The 18462-nt window shown below is 43.4% G+C and overlaps 1 protein-coding gene across 2 annotated transcripts in view; it reads left to right on the top strand.

The window, feature by feature from the left end:
• CDC42BPG (CDC42 binding protein kinase gamma) overlaps window positions 1-18462 on the top strand; it is a 388481-nt gene that overhangs the window by 345980 nt on the left and 24039 nt on the right. For both annotated transcript variants that reach the window (XM_063944811.1, XM_063944812.1), the window contains exons 30-35: window positions 2346-2933; window positions 4646-4743; window positions 15233-15317; window positions 16874-16994; window positions 17233-17350; window positions 17735-17813. In XM_063944811.1, the coding sequence (XP_063800881.1) occupies window positions 2346-2933; window positions 4646-4743; window positions 15233-15317; window positions 16874-16994; window positions 17233-17350; window positions 17735-17813 (1089 nt within the window). The remainder of the gene's footprint in view (window positions 1-2345; window positions 2934-4645; window positions 4744-15232; window positions 15318-16873; window positions 16995-17232; window positions 17351-17734; window positions 17814-18462) is intronic.

Genomic DNA, 18462 nt, shown 5'->3' with positions numbered 1-18462 from the left:
GATTTCATAAGAGAGGACGGCCTGCTGATAAGCAGACACTGGCGAGGTGGCTTCGGATGACAATTTCAGAAGCATATTCTCAAGCTGATCTCCCTGTTCCGGATAATGTCTCTTCTCACTCTACTCATAAGGTAGGTCCATCATGGGCAGCACAACGTGGTACTTCAGCAGAACAGATATGTAAGGCAGCCACATGGTCTCCCATTAACACATTCAATAGACATTATGCCATGGATTCCTTTGCCTCCCAGGACGCTGAATTCGGGCGAAGGATTCTCCTGTCCAATCAGGAACATCCCCACCACTAAATTGCTTTGGGACATCCCAGTGTATCCTGTGGATACCCTGTGGACCCTGCAGGAGAAATATACGTTATGGTAAGAACTTACCGTTAATAACAGTATTTCTCCTAAGTCCACAGGTTCCACAAGGATCCCACCCTGACGCACAAGATTTGAGGATCCTTTTACTCACTAAACCTCTTCCCTCTTGTACTGAAGGGTGTGCATGTGTGTTCTTCTCACCTGACTACGGTTCTACAAGATGCTCCTTCCTTGAGCTTTGGAAAACAACTGATTTGCGTGAGCCAGGAGTCAGGGATATATGGACGGGCCCGTTGCATGCTGGGAGGCCCTAAACTTTGATCGTTTGGTGCAGATCCATTGTCGCTCCACCATATCCCAATGTTATCCTGTGGAACCTGTGGACTTAGGAGAAATACTGTTATCAATGGTAAGGTCTTACCATAATGTGTATTTTTGCCTAAGGTGGTTTTTGCTTTCCATCTCAACCAGGACATTGTTCTCCGGGATTCTTCATCTTCACAAGATTCATCATCCTTGGCGTTGTTGGACGTTGCTCAGGCCTTAAGGATATACTTGTTTTGTACGGTGTCTTTACGTCACATGGACAGTATTTTGGTTCTCATTGATGCTCCCAAACGTGGCTGGCCGGCTTCCAGGAATACCATTGGCCGTTGGGTCACTTCAGCTATCTGTCAGGCTTATGTTTCGTCGGATTTACTTGTCCCAGCTCCTTTGAAGGCTCGCTCGACTCGCGCCGTTGGCGCATCTTGGCCTGTCCGCAGTTGTGCAGGGCTGTGACCTGATCGTCTGTGCACACCTTTACCAAATTTTACAGATTCCACTCCTTTGGTTTAGAGGAATCTTGGGTTTGGCCGTTCTGTCTTAAGAGTGGCCACACTGGTACCCCCCCCCCCCCCCCCCCCCCTGTCCCAGAGCTAATGATGCAGCGTCCCCCAGATGGATGACAGAGGAAATGGATTTTTTTATTCACCGTAAAATCTCTTCCTCGGAATCCATCTGGGTGACTCTGTGATCCCTCCCCTTTTTGTCTGGTTTCTTCTTGACTTTGTTCTCTTGTTCTTCCTCCATATGGCTTAGATAAATGTAGACTGAGGCTTGCTGGAGGTGGGAGGGTTAGAGGGCGGAGGAGTTAGTTTTTAGTGTTTCTTGTGCCTAACCTCCATAGCCCACACTCTAACCCAGAAGTAATGACGCAGTGTCCTCCAGATGGATTCCGAGGAAGAGATTTTACGGTGAGTAAAAAATTAAATTTTTCACATTTATGTGATTTGATTAGTGGTTTATGTAGTTTCTATGTTTAGTCAACCTGAAATCTTGTTCAATTAGTTAAGAAAATGGTAATCTTTCTGTTAAGAATGATATAGTGGTCAGTGCTATCTACTTTTGACATCATCCTATCGTAATACATATATTTAAATAAAGTTTGACATTTTGAACTATGTTGAAAGTTAGAATGTGTCCAGTGCGAAGTTACTATTGCGGAACTTGCTTTCTCTTCTAATTTAAATGTTGCTGATGTAGTTAAGTGTCAGCATTCCCCTATAGGACATGTGGGAAGGATATAGTTGTAGATCAGTGTGAGCTGTGATTATTGTACAGCATGCCATGGCGAGATTTTTACAAAATCTTCTTGACTACGACAATGGGCCGGTTGTAATAACACCCGAATTCGGCGGCCGTGCGAGATGCCGGCCGAACTCTGACTTTTTTTTTAAAGGGTCAATCACTTACAAGGCAAAACCATGCTTTGTGATTGCCCCTTTAAATAAATGTCTGAATTCAGCCGGCATTGCACACGCCCACCTAACTCGGACTTCATTACATGTCGCCCAATGTCTGTAATGTCGTTTCTTCCTTGTTTCCTGAACTGTATAAGTGGGTCACATACTTTCTAATAACATATGCTGTAATACTTACTACGATTTCCTATTTACTTTCTATACTGCTCTATTAGATGCTCTCATTTTGTTATATGTCAGTAATAAGTCTTAATCCATATCTTTTACTTGTCCTACCTAGAAATCACCCAGCTGGGAGACTGCAAACGAGTTTTGTTCCTACGCTCCGTTCCTGAAGTCCAGCAGTTGGTTGTGCTTTGTGGGAAGAGCCATAGTGTTCGCCTGTTTTCCTGGGACCTCATCCCAGACTCTGCTGGAGTAAAGATCCCTGAGGCAAAGGGCTGTCAGGCCATTGCGACTGGTTTGGTGTGCCAAGGTTCATCAGCTGTTCTTTGTTCTGCGTCTAAGCGCCTGGTTGTTTGTTTTCAACTAACAAACCGCAAAGGTCTTCCACGTCGGATCAAGGAGTTTCAAGCAGTGGGAGTGGTGCAGTGCATGGACATCTTAGGGGAACGCCTTTGTGTTGGATATGCTTCTGGATTTTCTCTATATCCTCTCCTTAATGAGGGGGCTCCATTAAATTTACCCCACCCAGATGACCCTAAGTTAACCTTCCTGACACAAGCTGCTCCTGATGCACTCTGTGCTGCAAGACTCACACTTAATGAATATCTGCTATGCTTTTCCACATTTGGAATCTATGTAAATGCAGAGGGGAAAAAATCACGCTCTCAAGAGATCATGTGGACTGCACCTCCACTAGCTTGCTGTGAGTTTTAGAACGTTTATCACTTGTAAAGTCTACATAATAAATATGGAGACACTGATGCTATTATTTCCTCTCAATATTTTTCATGTTTGAATCAAATGACAATGGGCCTAATTCAGACCTGATCGCAGCAGCAAAATTGTTCTCTAATGGGCAAAACCATGTGCACTGCAGGTGGGGAAGATATAACATTTGCAGAGAAATTTAGATTTGGGTGGGTTATTTTGTTTCTGTGCAGGGTAAATACTGGCTGCTTTATTATTACACTGCAATTTAGATTTCACTTTGAACACACCCCACCCAAATCTAACTCTCTCATCACATGTTATTTTTGCCCCATCTGCAGTACACATGGTTTTGCCAATTAGAGAGTGATTTGGTGCTGCGATCAGGTCTGAATTCGGCCCAATGACAGTTAGTAATCAATAATATATAATTTTCTGAAGTGTCATATCATTAGTAATACAACTTCTTGGTTAGGGTGTACTATTTTTTTTTTTCTCTTTAAGGTGTATTTCCAAAGGATAATAAAACATACCGTCTCTGAAATAAGATACATTCTTATTTTTTTTCTACAGAACAGTTTCTACAACACATAAATACAGGTCAGGCAGAAATGGTTATGCTCGTTAAACTGTGATCGTCTAAAACACAGGTTCTCAAACTCGGTCCTCAGGACCCCACACAGTGCATGTTTTGCAGGTCTCCTCACAAAATCACAAGTGAAATAATTAGTTCTGCCTGTGGACCTTTTAAAATGTGTCAGTGAGTAATTAATACACCTGTGTACAGTACCTGCTTGGTTACTTGCAAAACATGCACTGTGTGGGGTCCTGAGGACCGCGTTTGAGAACCTGTGGTCTAAAATGATTGCAGCCTCCAAATTTATTTTTGGATAATTGTGCCTAGCATGAGAAGAATTTATGAGCTAATCTTATAAGTGCACTTTGTAAAGCCCGTGTAGGAAGTTGTACTTATTACCTCCGGTACTAGAACTGGCCTCACTCCTATTCATGTGATATCTAACCTTCAATTTGCAACATACATACCTTTCGAAACTAGGCAACACCCAAAACTATTGTTTGCATATTCTACCTACCTTATTAAGATTAACAAGTTATTTTTTTTCATTTGATTATGGGTTAAAGATGCAAATGTACTGAATACGAGCCTGCACACTACCTAACAGAATCCTTATAAAAACTTGTGTTATTTTTAAAGGGATCTAGTTAATATCCTGGCGCTTAGGATCCCTACGGTCAGTATGCCGACATCGGCATCCTGACGGTAAGTACTGGGGTTAGGGTTAGGCACTAGGGGGATGGTTAGGCTTAGGCTGCAGGAGGACAGGATGGTTAGGGTTAGGATTAAAATACTTAATAAAATCCTTTTTTACTTTGAATGTCTGGATGCTGTGCGCCCAGGATATCGATACCAACTATTTTTTAAACATTCAACTTAGTTTGATTAGATGAGTAGATACAAAGGGAAAATAATACAAAATACATTTTGCATTTCTTTATTAAGGATATATGTAATTCATGTTCTCTTCACATACTCTATTTCAGGGTATAGCTGTAGATCTTTTTAAAAGTGAATTTATTGGATGGATAGGGTGGTTCATTGGCAAATATAAAGCCAAGGTGTTTGGAAAATGATTGAAGTTTCTCACTCATGCACTCTGCGTAATAAATAAGTGTTTATCTCTGCAGCATACACCTCTCCTCACCTTACGGCTTACAGTGAAAATGCAATAGACATCTTTGATGTCCGAAAAAGTGAGTGGACCCAGACTGTCCATCTAAAAAAAGTAAGTTTCTTCTGCATCTATCTATGATTTTGTTGATTTATTCATTGTCAAAAAACATGTATTACTATTAATTATTTTCTCTGTAAATGGTAACCGCACTAGATTAGTAAAGTGTAGTAGGTGTTCATCTAGTCTTCATAACAGAACACATAGAAGAGCAGGTAATGAAATGGGCAAGGTTAGAGCAAGCCATTAAGAATTTAGGGGGAGTTTTTTCAAAGTTTGGAGGGAGTACCAACCAGTTGGCTCCTGTTATTAAAACACAGCCTGTAAACTGATAGTTAGAAGCTGATTGGCTGGTACTTTATCTCTCTCCAAGCTTTGATAAATTTGCTCCCTAGTATGATAGTATTTCAGCTCTACCAAGTCCTGCGTGTACCTTTTGTACATGTCTTTGGAAAACAAAATAACATTCTTGTAGAGTAGTACATGGAAGAGTAAAATTCTCTTAGGATGTTGTCTTCAGTAGATGTGGGTTATGTATAGATCTAGGAAGGGGACCACCAAAAAAAACAAAAAAAAAAACAAGAACTTGGCCCTTTCCCTACTCCATATGATCCCATTTCTCCCCTGCTCCTTCCTCTGTTCTCCAACACCCTATATAGGAGTTGGACACAAGGCTTTTTCCATTATTTATTAGTGACTTTTTAGTTTTACACTTTGGGAGCAGGAATAAACATGTTCAAGGTGCCTACTTCCTGTGCAGGTGTCCCTCACAGACAGCTCTGTTCACATCTTCAGCAGACTCTTATCAGGCTCATCAGCCAAGGGTGAAAAGAAAATTAGACATGCTGTATACTCCTATATACCATACATATACCTTACATAGTGCTTGATGTTAATTTCACAACATTCATGCTATATACTCCTACAGAGTCATTGATCCATCCTGGGCAGGAATGGCTGCATGACAGCCTTGCTCCCATCGGCAACACAAAAGCCTCACGGGACCAAAGTACATACCTGTACTACTTTTTTTTTAAAGTAATTCAGTAGTCAGCTCAGAACAGTTCTTTCCTGAGTTGGTATCGGGGAAAATTAATGAATTCAGATAAGCTACCAAGGAGTACCATCGATTCTCTTCTGGCCATTGTGTCTTTCAAGGAGTACATTTTTTTTTCACTGCAGTTTTGAGATAATTGGCTGCCTAAAATCACATTTAACATTTAAATTGGTGAAGGCTGGATCTTGTGAGTTGGTAGTTCATCATTTACATCTTGCGCTCCAATTGTGTCAAATGGTTGGATCATAAACAGGCCCAAATTGTCTCTGATTAAACTAACCTATATTGTGTTCCTGGGAATCTATTTTAATGCAGTCCCTCCTAGAGGGCATGTCATTCAAAATGAGCTTAAATACTGTATAAGGACAGTAAGGACCATGGTCTGGACCCGAAAGCAGTGCAATTCCACATATAATTCATTCAAAAACTTCTCTCCCTTCAATTATCTAGGGATAACCATTATCTAGGGAATGTCTCACATGTTTGTTTCCTCCCTAAAAGCAGTACATGGGTAATTCTCATCTGAATGTAGGGACACCCACCTCAGCACAAATGTGGCAGTTAGACACTATACAGTAGATGCTATTCGTCTGGAAGGAGCAGTGCTCTTCCTTTACCACCAAGGTCTTGCTCTCCATCTAAAAAAAAATATTATTGTACAAAGTGGATATTGTAGTCTTAGATGTCTGTTCATTCCAAGGCATCCCCTCACCCGCCATTGAGGGTGGTTTTAGGAGTTCCTACCATTTATTTCCTCTGACTACTGAATAGAATAATAATGTGCCCAGGGGTTTCCTGACCACTAAAATCGCCCCTGACTGGTGGGTTTTCAGTGAGTTTGCTTCTAAATTTAAAGCAGCAATTTGTTTTAAGGCTGGCTTTACCTTAAAACTTATTGCTGCTTTAAAGTTAGCAGCGAACTTGCCAAAAATACTGTATGCAGGTTCCTTAAACTCAGATCCAGTTATATAACACCCCAAGTGAGGTCAGTCAACCATCTAAAAACAATGATCTAGTATAGTTAGATCACATTTTAGCTTAAATTGATATTCAAGTTAAAATGTGAAAGGAATACCCATGGAGAATCTAGTTTGCCTCTCCTATCTCATCCTACAATAGGACCTACCTTTGTTAGTTGGAACAAACTGAGGAGTCATCCCTGAAAATCTTCTACTTTTTCACCTCTGACCTCTTTGGCATCCCCTACTTCCCCCAGTTATCTCTAGCACTTTATTTCACACTTGGGCACAGCAGGCTGTTTCAAAGGTAGGCCAGCTGGTGGATTATGGGAGGGTGCTGCCTATTGATTCTCTACAGACCAAATAGGCATTGGCAGATACTAAGATTTTGCATTATTTACAACTTAAACTATGTCATTCAAAGCTATGAGATATGATTGGTCTGCAGTAAACCATTGACTCGTTTTGAGGACATACATCTTAGACTGTACACCCATCACATTTTCTCTCAACGTGCTATGAATTACTGATCGAACATGCATATCCTGATCCTCCCAAGTTTCTAGGTGACTGGGAACATTACTTGCAGGTCTCTTTCAACCCCCCAGATTGGCATAAGATTTTTGTTAACTCCATTGCTAGCTCCGTTAGCTACTAAGTTATTTAAACTTAATACAAGGTGGTTTCCCATTTAAGGAATGGTTTTCCAGGATAGATCTCTATATGGATATAGAGGAGCTACGTCTAGGAGTGGAGAAACAAGGAATTTTGATCTTTCTGGTGCACTTGGCTTGAGTTTAATCATCTACAGCCTATAAAGCAGCACTGGTTTGAGGTCTAGGCACACTAGGTATGATGCACACTAGGGGGTAAATTTACTAAGATGGGAGTTCTATTTAATGGGATGTTGCCCATAGCAACCAATCAGATTCTACTTCTCATTTATCTATCCCATCTTAAATAGAACTCCCATCTTAGTAAATTTACCCCTAGTTATGAAGGGAGTAGAAAGCTCGTGTCTTTAGTTCAGGGGGAGTGCAAATTATGATGCCAATCATATCTGACCAACAGCCTTTCCAAGTATAACATAGTGAAGCTGAATGCTAATGCCAACACAGCAGTACATGGCTATGCAGGAATCATATCCTCCCAGGCAACAGCTAAAGGGACCAAGTAGAGCGAGTACAGAGAAAACAGGATATAAATCAAAAGGGATCATTGCAGGATCTCCTGTTACATTTTATAATACGTGATACAGATGGGTCCACATTTATCTTACCCTTTAATAGGATTAACTGAGACTGGCCAGTCGGACTTAATCCCCTGCTGTAATGACTTAATCCCCTGCTGTAATGACTTAATCCCCTGCTGTATTGTTCTCTGTATTGTATTGCAGCTGAGAACAATAGATGAAGGGTTTATGCTAATAACTCATGTTGTGCCTAGGCGCAGAAAACTTGTCAAGATAACCGTGGACCCATCTGTATTAGTATGTTGAAGCCACTGCTGGTGACCTTTGCAGGCCTTAGGAAGCGAGTTAGTACAGCTCTCCCAAGTTTCAAAGAAACAACCAACTTTTGTCCTTCTTTCTAGCATGTGTTCCACTCAGTCCATGTGACAAATGCATTGGAATTTCTCCTACCTGTAAGGTATTCTGCTGGAGGACTGACTTCCTCACCCCAGCACTGACTGCCAGTGGTAATCACTGTCCACCCCCAGCTATCAGTTGACCCTGAGGGCTTATTCCACTGGTGGCCCACTCTAATCAAAAGACACAGAGTTAACCAGGTAGCCTGCAGTATATTACTTAACTAATACGCTAAATCTTCAAACTATAAGGCAACCCCACAAGGCAGTGGTTCTCAAACTGGTTGCCGTGGTACTCTGGGGTACTGCAGGGCACTTGCAGGGTTGACACAAGTTGGGTGGTCCAGTACCAAATTGTTATTTATGGTGATAGGCAAAAATTAGTGTTGGAAGCTGCCATAAAATATGTGGACAAGCACAACCCTATCCACCACCACGTAACTTATCCTAAGAATCACAGGTAAGCACAATTTACTTAATTTATTTCTCTATCGTCCTAAGTGGATGCTGGGGTTCCTGAAAGGACCATGGGGAATAGCGGCTCCGCAGGAGACAGGGCACAAAAAAGTAAAGCTTTACTAGGTCAGGTGGTGTGCACTGGCTCCTCCCCCTATGACCCTCCTCCAGACTCCAGTTAGATTTTGTGCCCGAACGAGAAGGGTGCAATCTAGGTGGCTCTCCTAAAGAGCTGCTTAGAGAAAGTTTAGTTTAGGTTTTTTTTTTCTTTACAGTGAGTCCTGCTGGCAACAGGATCACTGCAACGTGGGACTTAGGGGGAAAGTAGTAAACTCACCTGCATGCAGAGTGGATTTGCTGCTTGGCTACTGGACACCATTAGCTCCAGAGGGATCGAACACAGGCCCAGCCGTGGAGTCCGGTCCCGGAGCCGCGCCGCCGACCCCCTTGCAGATGCTGAAGCGTGAAGAGGTCCGGAAACCGGCGGCTGAAGACTCCTCAGTCTTCATAAGGTAGCGCACAGCACTGCAGCTGTGCGCCATTTTCCTCTCAGCACACTTCACTGGGCAGTCACTGAGGGTGCAGAGCGCTGGGGGGGGGCGCTCTGAGAGGCAAATATAAACCTTATACAAGGCTAAAAATACCTCACATATAGCCCATAGGGGCTATATGGAGATATTTAACCCCTGCCTGACTGGAAAAATAGCGGGAGAAGAACCCGCCGAAAAAGGGGCGGGGCCTATCTCCTCAGCACACGGCGCCATTTTCTGTCACAGCTCCGCTGGTCAGGACGGCTCCCAGGTCTCTCCCCTGCACTGCACTACAGAAACAGGGTAAAACAGAGAGGGGGGGCACATTAATGGCTATATATATATATATTATATATTAAAGCAGCTATAAGGGAGCACTTAATATAAGGATATCCCTTGTATATATAGCGCTTTGTGGTGTGTGCTGGCAGACTCTCCCTCTGTCTCCCCAAAAGGGCTAGTGGGTCCTGTCTTCATTAGAGCATTCCCTGTGAGTTTGCGGTGTGTGTCGGTACGGGGTGTCGACATGTATGAGGACGATATTGGTGTGGAGGCGGAGCAATTGCCAAATATGCAGATGTCACCCCCCAGGGGGTCGACACCAGAATGGATGCCTTTATTTGTGGAATTACGTGATGGTTTATCTTCCCTTAAACAGTCAGTTGAGGCCATGAGGCGGCCGGACAATCAATTAATGCCTGTCCAGGCGCCTCAAACACCGTCAGGGGCTGTAAAACGCCCTTTGCCTCAGTCGGTCGACACAGACCCAGACACAGGCACTGACTCCAGTGACGACGGTAGAAATTCAAACGTATTTTCCAGTAGGGCCACACGTTATATGATTTTGGCAATGAAGGAGACGTTACATTTAGCTGATACTACAGATACCGTAAAACAGGGTATTATGTATGGTGTGAAAAAACTACAAACAGTTTTTCCTGAATCAGAAGAATTAAATGACGTGTGTGATGAAGCGTGGGTTGCTCCTGATAAAAAGTTGATAATTTCAAAAAAGTTATTGGCATTATACCCTTTCCCGCCAGAGGTTAGGGCGCGCTGGGAAACACCCCCTAAGGTGGACAAGGCGCTCACACGCTTATCTAAACAAGTGGCGTTACCCTCTCCTGAGACGGCCGCACTTAAGGATCCATCAGATAGAAAGATGGAAGTTATTCAAAAGAATATATACACACATGCAGGTGTTATACTACGACCAGCTATAGCAACTGCCTGGATGTGCAGTGCTGGAGTAGTTTGGTCAGAATCCCTGATTGAAAATATTGATACCCTAGATAGGGACAATGTTTTACTGTCGTTAGAACAAATAAAGGATGCATTTATCTATATGCGTGATGCACAGAGGGATATTTGCACACTGGCATCTCGGGTGAGTGCTATGTCCATTTCAGCCAGAAGAGCCTTATGGACACGACAGTGGACAGGCGATGCGGATTCAAAACGTCACATGGAGGTTTTGCCGTATAAAGGGGAGGAGTTATTTGGAGTTGGTCTATCAGACTTGGTGGCCACGGCTACTGCCGGGAAATCCACCTTTTTACCTCAAGTCACTCCCCAACAGAGAAAGGCACCGACCTTTCAACCGCAGCCTTTTCGCTCCTACAAAAATAAGAGAGCAAAGGGTTTGTCGTACCTGCCACGAGGCAGAGGAAGAGGGAAGAGACACCAACAGGCAGCTCCTTCCCAGGAACAGAAGCCCTCCCCGGCTCCTGCAAAAACCTCAGCATGACGCTGGGGCCTCTCAAGCGGACTCGGGGACAGTGGGCGGCCGTCTCAAAAATTACAGCGCGCAGTGGGCTCACTCGCAGGTAGACCCCTGGATCCTGCAGATAATATCTCAGGGGTACAGGTTGGAATTAGAGACGGATCCTCCTCATCGTTTCCTGAAGTCTGCTTTACCAACCGTCTCTTCCGAAAGGGAGAGGGTGTTGGAAGCCATTCACAAGCTGTACGCTCAGCAGGTGATAGTCAAAGTACCCCTATTACAACAAGGAAAGGGGTATTATTCCACTCTATTTGTGGTACCGAAGCCGGATGGCTCGGTAAGGCCTATTCTAAATCTGAAGTCCTTGAACCTCTACATAAAAAAGTTCAAGTTCAAGATGGAGTCACTCAGAGCAGTGATAGCGAACCTGGAAGAAGGGGACTTTATGGTATCCTTGGACATCAAGGATGCGTATCTACACGTTCCGATTTACCCCGCACACCAGGGGTACCTCAGGTTCATTGTTCAAAACTGTCACTATCAGTTTCAGACGCTGCCGTTCGGATTGTCCACGGCGCCTCGGGTCTTTACCAAGGTAATGGCCGAGATGATGATTCTTCTTCGAAGAAAAGGCGTATTAGTTATCCCATACTTGGACGATCTCCTAATAAGGGCAAGGTCCAGAGAACAGCTGGAGACAGCTTTAGCACTATCTCAAGAGGTGCTAAGACAACACGGGTGGATTCTGAATATTCCAAAATCCCATTTAATCCCGACAACTCGTCTGCTGTTCCTAGGAATGATTCTGGACACGGTTCAGAAAAAGGTTTTCCTTCCAGAGGAAAAAGCCAAGGAGTTATCCGATCTGGTCAGGAACCTCCTAAAACCAGGAAAGGTGTCAGTACATCAATGCACAAGAGTCCTGGGAAAAATGGTGGCTTCTTACGAAGCAATTCCATTCGGCAGATTCCATGCAAGAATATTCCAAAGGGATCTGTTGGACAAATGGTCAGGGTCGCATCTGCAGATGCACCTGCGAATAACCCTGTCACCAAAGACAAGGGTGTCACTTCTGTGGTGGTTGCAGAAGGCTCACCTATTAGAAGGCCGCAGATTCGGCATTCAGGATTGGATCCTGGTGACCACGGACGCCAGCCTGAGAGGCTGGGGAGCAGTCACACAAGGAAGAAACTTCCAGGGAGTATGGACGAGTCTGGAAAAGTCTCTTCACATAAACATTCTGGAACTAAGAGCAATCTACAATGCTCTAAGCCAGGCGGAACTTCTCCTGAAAGGAAAGCCGGTGTTGATTCAGTCGGACAACATCACGGCGGTCGCCCATGTAAACAGGCAGGGCGGCACAAGAAGCAGGAGTGCAATGGCAGAAGCTGCCAAGATTCTTCGCCGGGCGGAGAATCACGTGATAGCACTGTCAGCAGTGTTCATCCCGGGCGTGGACAACTGGGAAGCAGACTTCCTCAGCAGACACGATCTTCATCCGGGAGAGTGGGGTCTACATCCAGAAGTCTTCAACATGTTAATAGACCGTTGGGAAAGACCAATTGTAGACATGATGGCGTCTCGCCTCAACAAGAAACTGGACAAATATTGCGCCAGGTCAAGAGATCCACAGGCAATAGCTGTGGACGCACTGGTAACTCTTTGGGTGTACCAGTCAGTGTATGTGTTTCCTCCTCTGCCGCTCATACCAAAGGTATTGAAGATCATACGGCAAAGAAGAGTAAGAACAATACTAGTGGTTCCGGATTGGCCGAGAAGGAATTGGTATCCGGAACTTCAAGAGATGCTCACGGACGAACCGTGGCCTCTACCTCTGAGAAGGGACCTGCTACAGCAGGGTCCCTGTCTTTTTCAAGACTTACCGCGGCTGCGTTTGACGGCATGGCGGTTGAACGCCAGATCCTAAAAGGGAAAGGCATTCCAGAAGAAGTCATTCCTACCTTGATTAAGGCACGGAAGGAAGTCACCGTGAAACATTATCACCGCATTTGGCGAAAATATGTAGCGTGGTGCGAGGATCGGAGTGTTCCGACGGAGGAATTCCAACTGGGTCGTTTCCTACATTTCCTGCAATCAGGATTATCTATGGGTCTCAAATTGGGATCCATTAAGGTTCAAATTTCGGCCCTGTCAATATTCTTCCAAAAAGAATTGGCCTCTGTCCCTGAGGTCCAGACTTTTGTCAAGGGAGTACTGCATATACAGCCTCCTGTGGTGCCTCCGGTGGCACCGTGGGATCTAAATGTAGTTTTAGATTTCCTCAAATCCCATTGGTTTGAACCATTGAAAAAGGTGGATTTGAAATATCTCACATTGAAAGTGACTATGTTACTAGCCCTGGCCTCTGCCAGGAGAGTATCTGAATTGGCGGCTTTATCTTATAAAAGTCCTTATCTAATCTTCCATTCGGATAGGGCAGAACTGCGGACTCGTCCGCATTTTCTCCCTAAAGTGGTATCAGCATTTCATCTGAACCAACCTATTGTGGTGCCTGCGGCCACTAGCGACTTGGAGGACTCCAAGTTGTTGGACGTTGTCAGAGCCTTAAAAATATACATTTCAAGGACGGCTGGAGTCAGAAAATCTGACTCGCTGTTTATATTGTATGCACCCAACAAGTTGGGCGCACCTGCTTCTAAGCAGTCGATTGCTCGTTGGATTTGTAACACAATTCAACTTGCACATTCTGTGGCAGGCCTGCCACAGCCTAAAACTGTAAAAGCCCACTCCACAAGGAAGGTGGGCTCATCTTGGGCGGCTGCCCGAGGGGTCTCGGCATTACAACTCTGCCGAGCAGCTACGTGGTCGGGGGAGAACACGTTTGTAAAATTTTACAAATTTGATACCCTGGCAAAGGAGGACCTGGAGTTCTCTCATTCGGTGCTGCAGAGTCATCCGCACTCTCCCGCCCGTTTGGGAGCTTTGGTATAATCCCCATGGTCCTTTCAGGAACCCCAGCATCCACTTAGGACGATAGAGAAAATAAGAATTTACTTACCGATAATTCTATTTCTCGGAGTCCGTAGTGGATGCTGGGCGCCCATCCCAAGTGCGGATTATCTGCATTACTTGTACATAGTTATTGTTAACTAATTCGGGTTATTGTTAAGGAGCCATCTTTAAGAGGCCCTTTCTGTTATCATACTGTTAACTGGGTTTAGATCACAAGTTGTACGGTGTGATTGGTGTGGCTGGTATGAGTCTTACCCGGGATTCAAAATGCCTCCCTTATTGTGTATGCTCGTCCGGGCACAGTACCTAACTGGAGTCTGGAGGAGGGTCATAGGGGGAGGAGCCAGTGCACACCACCTGACCTAGTAAAGCTTTACTTTTTTGTGCCCTGTCTCCTGCGGAGCCGCTATTCCCCATGGTCCTTTCAGGAACCCCAGCATCCACTACGGACTCCGAGAAATAGAATTATCGGTAAGTAAATTCTTATTTTTTGTACTGAATTTTTCAATAAGAAACATTTGGCCTAGAGTGCAGTGAAAAGAAAATGCTGATAATGTAGGATGTTGTGGTTAAAGGTTCTTTTGAGAACCACTGCCATATTGAAGCAAAATGGTCTGCATTAGCTGCAGTATAGTGGATGCAATTGTGGGGTGGTAGGAATCCCATTTGTAAATCCATTACACGGTGATAATTAGGTATTACGGAAAATATTTAAGTATATTTCCATGTTTTAGTAGATAATAACCTATAAGACTGACATAATGCTTGAAGTAATACTTTGAACGAGAGGTAGGAAAATGAGCACCCACCTACGAAGGCCTGAGTGAGCATCCATGTAATTGGCTGTTTCCCTCCTAATTCCACCCTTGTCATTTGTGTCTCCTTGCTGGACTGATTGATTGTAAACTGAGGAAAGTGTAGTGGGATTATATGGAATAGGTGGAGTCGATTCCTGTTCTTCTCCTGTGCCTCCTATTGGTAAACATTGCAGACCATCTATATCTACCTACAACTAAAGGGAGAGGAATTGAATGGTATATTTTAAAATACTCTTTTATGTGACGCCTTTATATCAGAATTCTCCAACTGTGTGATGCTAATTATTTGCTCCTCTTTCATATGTGCAATTCTCATGCAGAATATCAAACAAAGTATGCTTTGAATGTGTCCCAGGTTTTACAAGATAGATTGTATAGATAGACTTTTATATATTAAAAAATGTATAAATAAATATACATTTTTTTTTTGTTCAATGCAGGTTCGGTCCTTGAATTATGAGGGATCTCTCTGTGTCTTCGGGACTGAGAAAGTCCGGTTGGTCTATATACGTAATAAGTTGGCTGGTTAGTAATCATATTCAAAGCATTGAATTACATTGTTGTACAAATAAATGCATAGATTGGGTATCTGCACACTCCCTATGTATTAGTTTATTGTATTTCTTGTGAGTGTATGTGATTCATCACCATACATTCACTTGGCAAACCCCTTTTCCCATATCATATATTGTTCAATGTACTCTTTTCAGGGGGTGCTGTCAACTACAGGGTATTGATACTGGAATGTGAGAGAGAAGAGACAGAAGGAAGTCTGTATTGTTGACGCACTGAAGAGATATGAATTTATTCTAAAATATAACCTTTATTTGATATGCATTAAAATAAAGTTAATTATCGTCCTGAACAACAGTGAAACATAAGAGTTAAAATGACAATACTAACAAATATGTGAAAAGACTGGAAAATTGTGAATAAAGAGTTAAAAACGTGTCCACATGTGTTTCACGTCTGATTCTTAGGAGTTGCTGAAATGACTTATGTATCATGGATAAAGACCGTTGATACATAAATCATTTCAGCAACTCCTAAGCAACCTCCTAAGTCCTGTACAAATAAATGACAATGTTTGCAGAATAAACTTTCATTCCATCATGGTTTTGAGAAAAAAAGAAAAGCTATAGAGATAAGTAGATATTAGATATTTGCAAGTCATTTGCACGGTTACTCAGAATAAATTGCAAGGTTTAAGATACGTCTGAAAAATTATAGCATTAATCAGATTTTCCTTAAGGACAAATTTAATGAAAAGTTAGGATTGGAACCAGGAATGTTGTAACTCAAATGTGCAGTCTACACACCAACTCCTTGAAGTGGGAGCTGTGAACAAAGATTATATCGCCAATGTGTGTATAGTAAAAGCATTACAGCAGGAGAGCACCATCCATTTGCAATAGTGCAGGTCCATGGGACCACAGTATCTAAGTACCTTAAATAATAAGAGATGGAACATCCCCCATATATAGTAGATACATTTAAAAATGGGATTGTTTTAAATGTAAGCCATTTTAATTGGACTGTGTGCCCGATTTTCCCTGACGTACGATTTCTCCTTGTTTTTGTGTAATGCACTTCTGCTCCTCCGTTCCTGCAGTCACCTTTAGTCCAGCCCCCCATTTGATGATTTGTTTCTGCAGTCGCCTTTAGTGCATTCCTTCTTCTGATGCTCTGTTCCTGCTGTCACATGTAGTGCATTTCTTCTTCTGCTGCATTTTCCTGCAGTCTTCTTTGGTCCAGCCCCCCATCTGTTTCTCTGTTCCTGCAGTCACCCTTAGTGCAGTCGCACTTCTGTTGCTTTTTTCTTGCTGTCACCGTTAGTGTATTCCACTATACTTTTTTTTTCACTTTCATTGCATTTCTTCATCTCTGCCCCCTGTGTTCGCTGTTAGTTCTTTCCTATTTCACACCTTTTGTATTTATCAGAAATCTGCTACATATGCAATATCTATTCTGTCTGTCTACAATATCTATTGATCAATTTTACTTACATTTGCAGGTTTACATAAGATATGCTAAGTGAGATAAAGATGTTTTTCCATAATTGCTCCCTTGCTAATTCACAGATCAAGATGAGTTTGAAGTCCCTGAGACGTCGGACAACAGCCGACGGCAGCTGCTTAAGACGAAAAGTAAAAGACATTTTTCCTTCCGAATCTCAGATGAGGAACGGCAACAGCAGAGGAGGTAAAGTAGCAGTGATGGTTTTAATGTGTATGGTTTAATCTCGGAATCGGAGGGGGTTGGGGTATTGGATGCCAGTGGTCAGAATACGGACACCGGAATCCTGAATCTCATAATCCCGGCACGTCTCTAAAACTAAACTAACCCTACCCTTTATTCTCTCCCTAACCATTCAGTTCAGTTTCAAGTCAGTTTATGATATCCAACTAGTCCTAATCCGTCTTCTTTATGTTCTTTACAGAGTGATGCTGAAAGACCCTCAGATGAGATCAAAACTAATCTCCAATCCTAAAAATTTTAATCATTTGGTCCATGTTGGGCCTGGAGATGGAAAGCATCAGCTGAAAGATCTGCCAGTGGTAAGTTCTGATCTCTTGAAGGATGATTACAAAAATCTTTCAACATGCCCACTCATGAATAGTTGGTAGTAACTCAGACACAGCATTTTTCTACACAATAATGCTAGATCTTGATTACCCAAGAGAATAACATCTTCAGAAATCTAGAGCCCTTGTTGCCTTACATTTTGAGGTGTAAAAGCAAGCTATAGACCATGGCATTCATAGACTAAATCTTGTATGGCAGGAATTTGTTACCTACTATTAGAAATAAAATAGCGTGTGTAAATGCCAAGTTATAGGAACAGATATATAAAGCTCCAGTGAGTTTCTAGCCTAAAAATTATAATACCGCCAACTCCAGGAGACCAATGAAGCTATAACATTACTTTATTTCTCTAACAGGCACAGGAAGATAGGCGAAGGAGCAGTGGGCAAGAGGTGGATGTGACCGGAAGACCTCTCTCTTCCAGTAGTGACACTGGTAAACACCCAAAGTTGTCAGCGCTGTATATATCAAAGTTTAACAGCGTTGAGGGTTATTTACAGACATAGGAGTATATTCAATTGAAGTCGGACCCATTCCGACATTCAGTTGTCGGAATGGATCCGACTTGGGCTATTCAATGACATCTCAATTCGACTTTTAAAAAAGATGAATTGAGATGCGCGCGGGGGAGGGGAGATGGGGGGAGAGCCACGGGGGGGGGGGGGGGGGGGGAGCAGCGCTACCGCTGCTGTATCGCTGCTCTCCCCGTCTACCCGCGGTTCTGCCCCGTCTCCCACTTCCCCGTCTCTCTGCCTCTCCCGTCCCTCCTGTGTCAAAGCCGCCACTGACGGCAGCGTCCACCTGGCTCCAGCAAGCGAGGTCTCGCTTGATGGAGCCGGGTGGACGCTGCTGTGAACGGCGGCTGCGACATCCTCCAGCGCTGCTCGCCCCATCAAAAAATTTGGGGTTTGATTGAATAGGTCGGAACCCCTTCCGACCTAAAAAAATTCGAAAACTGCCGTCTTTTCAACAGACGGCAGCTTTCGACTTCAATTGAATATACCCCATAGTATTTCATTTGCAAAATGTGCACTAAACCATCATGACCAGACATTTGTTTTCATTATCTAACTTGCACTAGAGA

The sequence above is a fragment of the Pseudophryne corroboree genome, chromosome 11 (assembly GCF_028390025.1).
Source record: "Pseudophryne corroboree isolate aPseCor3 chromosome 11, aPseCor3.hap2, whole genome shotgun sequence".
NCBI classification, from domain to species: domain Eukaryota; kingdom Metazoa; phylum Chordata; class Amphibia; order Anura; family Myobatrachidae; genus Pseudophryne; species Pseudophryne corroboree.
This window is presented reverse-complemented; position numbering and strand designations above follow the sequence as displayed.